The sequence below is a fragment of the Sinocyclocheilus rhinocerous genome, unplaced genomic scaffold (genome assembly GCF_001515625.1).
Source record: "Sinocyclocheilus rhinocerous isolate Xijiao unplaced genomic scaffold, SAMN03320098_v1.1 scaffold2666, whole genome shotgun sequence".
Lineage (NCBI taxonomy): Eukaryota > Metazoa > Chordata > Actinopteri > Cypriniformes > Cyprinidae > Sinocyclocheilus > Sinocyclocheilus rhinocerous.
Window position 1 is genome coordinate 492,042 of NW_015641019.1, and position 5,412 is coordinate 497,453.

Consider the following 5,412-nt stretch of genomic DNA (forward strand, 5'->3'; position numbering starts at 1 on the left):
CTTCCTAACTAATATCTACAGTGTATAGGTAAGATGGTGGCAGTATGTGCGTCTTACCAGTTTGCGAGTCCTGTCCAGCACCAGGTCAATGATCTCCTTGCCAATGGTGTAGTGCCCACGGGCGTAGTTGTTGGCAGCATCTTCCTTACCAGTGATCAACTGCTCAGGGTGGAACAGCTGGCGGTAGGTACCTGTGCGCACCTCATCTGAAAAAAAGGATGAACTTCTTTTAACTACAAGCTAAAACACCTAAAGTTGCTTTAAAGTTCAATTTAACAGCTGGGGACAAAACCAAAATGCATAAATTATTACCAATGACAGTGGGCTCCAGATCGACAAAGACTGCTCTTGGAACCCGAGGGCTCATATGCGTTAAAACGTTACAGGCTTACAAAAAGGGATACTTGTCTGCTAGTTCTAAAAGTTAGAATTCTTATATATTGTATAAGCATTGCTTGGTCTGGTAGCACACAGTTGTATGTTGTGTATCCATGAGTGATGTTTAGCTCTGTGTGTGTGTGTGTGACCACTGTGATTCACTGGAGGTTGAGATGTTTGGGTGTGTTTGCTCCCAGTAGAGATCCGGCTCTCCTGTTTCACACGCAAGACAAACACATAACCCTATTCATTGTGAGTGCATGTTTAACCTGTAAACTATATCCAAAGCAGGAGACTGGATAAGATTAGCCTGTCGAAAACATTGTGTGGTTTGGTTCCATGGCTTGTAATATAGAGCAGCAGGAGTCAAATGCTTGTACTAGTTTTCTCATGATCTTGATGACTTCAAGGATTTGGTTTAAATGCTTCAAAATAGTTTTGCAGACAAATATAATTGTGGGAGGCTTTTAAAATACCATTGGAAAGGTTTGCCAGAGCCACCACAAAAAAAAAAATTGGTTGTGTGTGTGCAGAGATGTAATCTAAAAAGAGACGTGACTTTAAAGTGCTTCAAATATGAGTTTTAATAAGCTAAGACACTTTACAGTCTTCTTCACTGTAGAATTGAATTATACAAAGAGAATCAGTTTCATTACCAATGACAGTGGGCTCCAGATCGACAAAGACTGCTCTTGGAACATGTTTTCCAGCTCCAGTCTCACTGAAGAAGGTGTTGAAGGAGTCATCTCCACCTCCAATGGTTTTGTCACTGGGCATCTGACCATCTGGCTGGATCCCATGCTCCAGGCAATACAGCTCCCAGCATGCATTGCCCATCTGGGCTCCGGCTTGGCCGACGTGCATGGAAATACATTCACGCTATAGCAAGAAAGGGGAAGAAAAAGAAAAAAGAAAAAAAATATATATATATATATATATGGTTAGCATCAAAAACTTGGAAAATGATTGGAAGAAAAATTATTTGTGCTCATGTAAAGGAAACATGTCATTAAATCTATCAAATACATAGACATCATTAAAGAAAGAATAAAGTTACTGCACAAATTTCTGTTCATCCCGGAAAACGACGTTAACAGCAGGAATTTATACAAACATATTTCATCCATACAGGAAACGGAGCAGAGCGGTAGGGCAAGATGTTTAAGCTGTTGAATGGTGCCTTTGAATGCCAGTGACGTGACCGTATACATTGTTTCACTGTTCTTGTACTAGTTTTCTCATGATCTTGATGACTTCAAGGATTTGGTTTAAATGCTTCAAAATAGTTTTGCAGACAAATATAATTGTGGGAGGCTTTTAAAATACCATTGGAAAGGTTTGCCAGAGCCACCACAAAAAAAAAAATTGGTTGTGTGTGTGCAGAGATGTAATCTAAAAAGAGACGTGACTTTAAAGTGCTTCAAATATGAGTTTTAATAGAAAATTAATATAGCTGTATTATAAGCTTTTTCTGTCTAGTTGCCAATGAGGTTGTTTAAACCCTTCACAGTACTGTGCAAGTGTGTAGATACATGTCAATTTACCCACATTTTAAAAGCACAAACTCTGGGGAGTACTTAAATTACTGACGCTCTTATTTTTGCATACCTGTGAAAACACTTTTTCTCTTACACTAGTGAACATAACATGGCTGCTAACATATAGTCACAATAATACGTCAGCTACTTTAAGCTGTGGAATTTTGGCAAGACTGTCCCAGCAGGAATTTATACAAACATATTTCATCCATACAGGAAACGGAGCAGAGCGGTAGGGCAAGATGTTTAAGCTGTTGAATGGTGCCTTTGAATGCCAGTGACGTGACCGTATACATTGTTTCACTGTATCATTACAAATTCCTAACATTACAGAACAAGTTAAGTGATAGATAGGAACGTTTCTTCAAATCAAAATATGTCATATGTCAGAAACATGCTCAGTGCCCAGTAACAGGGAGCACTGCCTAAGATGACCTGTTTCTGAAGATCAATTTGTCTGTATGTGGATCAATACCCATTACCAGCTCCCAACCAGCCACACTGCAGCTGTTCCAGTCGTTTTTATCTGCATGAATGCATGCAGGCTTAAATGCTGACTAGGCCCAAAGTTTAGGGAGAGTGTAAAACATCCATTTTGCTCCCTTATTCTCATTCTTAAAATGTGAAGTACTCATTTTGATATATGAAGTATAGAACTTGAGCATTTATTGAGTCAGACTGTGACTTATGACCAGGGCTGCACGCAAGTTTTTCAGTCTGGTTCTCATGAGAGCACCTGGAGATTTGGTTTGGTACTCACACTGCACATAGCGTGACTCATAAAATAGAACTATAAAAATAAAATGAATAGTGATAATAGTATAATTGCATTTATTTATTTTGTATTTTAATAAATTGAACAAAATAATCAGTGTGAGAATACTTTTTTTTTTTTTTTTAATTAATTGAGTATAAAATAAAGTTATTTTATAGTACACTTAAAAGTACAATGCTAACATTAACTTTTTTTTAATGAATTTACCTCATTTTCAAACCTAAAATCAGCCAGCTTTTATTTTGGCGGGATGCCGGCATGTAAGTATATAAGCTGACGGGTTTAGCGCTGTCGCGCGTCAGTGAATGAAATGGCAGTTTTGCATTTTGCTTTCAACCGGCAGCGCATAGCCTAGATTGATGCTTTCAGTTTGAGTGGAAATCTTATACAGCATTACAGTCGATCTAAAACAGTGATTGTGCATTAACAGCTGTCAGCAATGTCGGTACGCAAATGAGCTGTCTGGTCTGAACTCATCGCATTTTTTATTTTGGTCGCGCATGCGCACCAATTCTGCACACCCCTGCTTGTATCTGTAGTTTAGGGGAAGAGACCCAAAGGGCAGGGCTGGTCCCTTCCCCCACCCAACGGTACCACCCAGTTTTCGGTATTATTCAGTGACAAGAAAAGGCGCGATAACTGGAGATTTTTATGCTAGTCTTTGAAATTCTGACGCGTCTGCTCCTCCGCCCTGTCGCGCATCTAACAAAAACCTAAGCTATAGATTTAAAACTTTAATGTCTAACCATGTCTGAATAACTAATAAGTATCTTAGGAGGACGTTTATCAATTTTCTACATGAATCGGCTTGGCTTTTGCGGTTTTCTTTGTTCGGCGTGTCGTTAGAAAGTGCGCCACATCCCAAAGCTCCTGCGCGTGCGCCCGCCCAAAATGCCTTAAATGCTTTTAAACATCACACGCTAAGATTTAACGAACGAACATAGCTTCTGTCTTATATTGTAAGACAGGATGGTACTTTAAATTTAATACAAAACTCAAAAGTAATTTCGTACTAAACACGAACATCTCAGGCTGTAAAAGACCGTTTTACACACAGAAAACAATCGTATCGTGCTATTTACTGAAATTAGACGTGAATATAAGACTCACCATTTTGTCAGATTTTCCTTCAGACCGACGTTAGGGGTTCGGAGAATGAAGGCGGAATTGCGGCGGAAGGGACCAGGCTAAGGTTATATAGCGGCGCGCGACCGGATGCAGGAGAGGCGGGGCTCTGGCTTCAGTTAGTAAGAAAAGGAGGGAACATTGGGGCGGGGCTTCATGTGTGAACGCCGCATTCAGTCAGAAAAGGATTGAGAATGGAAAGTGCCCAGTAAATCGAGGGAGGAGGTTCTTAATTTAAATTGTAAAAAAAAACGCAATTTATACCCTACCGCATATATTGGACACTGGGTGAAGTCGTTTTTATGATATATATTTGAATAATATCCACCATAAACCCTTATCACCACACCGGACAAAGACACATGTTAGGTTTCAGTCAGACTTACAAAGGTTTTAAAAAAAGTTAGACATTTCCACCAATGTGGAAAGTGCCCAGTAAATCGAGGGAGGAGGTTCTTAATTTAAATTGTTAAAAAAAAAACGCAATTTATACCCTACCGCAAATATTGGACACTGGGTGAAGTCGTTTTTATGATATATATTTGAATAATATCCACCATAAACCCTTATCACCACACCGGACAAAGACACATGTTAGGTTTCAGTCAGACTTACAAAGGTTTTAAAAAAAGTTAGACATTTCCACCAATGTTTAAGTCTTCATTTTATGTTATAATTTGAATAAATTTGTGAACAGTTGACTTCAAGAAAGAGTTCAGTGAAAAATGCTAATTGCCGTTATTCAACTCTCATATTGTCCCAAACCATTATTTCATCTGTGGAACACTAAAAGTAGATTTTTTTTAACTATATTTGGCAAAGTCCTTTTCAACATAATGCACATTTATAAAGTAAAGTGAATGTGTACTGTCAAACTTAAAAAAGGACTAAATATCATAAGTATCATAAATGGGGTTTTCAAACTCAGGGGACCGCAAGGGAGTGCTAAGGAGTCGGTCGATAAGTTTAGAGAAAAACAGTGTTAAAAATGTAATATTAAATAATACGATTAAAAGTGAGTAGGAAAGAACATAATAGAAACTAGATATTTTAGAAATAATATTTTATTATTTTTAGTGTAATTTCTTTCACAGTATAAATGGGGTCTTTACCAGTGTTGGGGAAAGTTACTTTTAAAAGTAATGCATTACAATATTGCGTTATACACATAAAATATACAGCAGCATTTTAAATTTTAGCATGGGGTCCCTCACACGAGAATCATTGAAACCTGAAAACCCCTGGTTTATATGACTTGTGCAATACATTTTTTTCTCTTAGCTTAGCTTTTTTTGTTATAACACATTGTAAGCAAGCACAAAGATTATTTTTAAAAACATTTCATGTTTCATCAACTTTCTCAAAACCTATTGCATTCACATAATAATTTTCATAATAAAATGTTGCTTTCAAAAAATAATAGGCTTTCATTTTGAATGACACCTAAAGGACAGATCATTTCTGAAACTTGATTTCTTCCAAGTTACTTAAAGGGCATTTGCTATAGAAGACCAGAACATATTTAATCAGGTCTGAAAACATGTTACAGTAACACAGAGCCACATTTGCACATGGTAGTCTTCACATTAACGCACC

At 37.7% G+C, this 5,412-nt stretch overlaps 1 protein-coding gene across 1 annotated transcript; it reads right to left on the bottom strand.

Annotated features, from left to right (window-relative positions):
- Positions 1–3,893, bottom strand: LOC107753904 (tubulin alpha chain-like). The gene is made up of 3 exons (XM_016570178.1): positions 3,802–3,893; positions 1,035–1,257; positions 1–206 (listed from the first exon to the last, which is right to left on the bottom strand). The coding sequence occupies exons 1-3, from the start codon at positions 3,802–3,804 to the stop codon at positions 16–18; spliced, it is 417 nt and encodes a 138-aa protein (XP_016425664.1). The 5' UTR covers positions 3,805–3,893; the 3' UTR covers positions 1–15.
- Between the last annotated feature and the right edge of the window lie 1,519 nt (positions 3,894–5,412).

Excerpts from the sequence above, each read along its gene's own strand:
- LOC107753904 (XM_016570178.1), bottom strand. Across the intron at positions 207-1,034 it reads TCTGGAGCCCACTGTCATTG|ATGAGGTGCGCACAGGTACC; the intron begins GTAATGAAACTG and ends CCTTTTTTTCAG.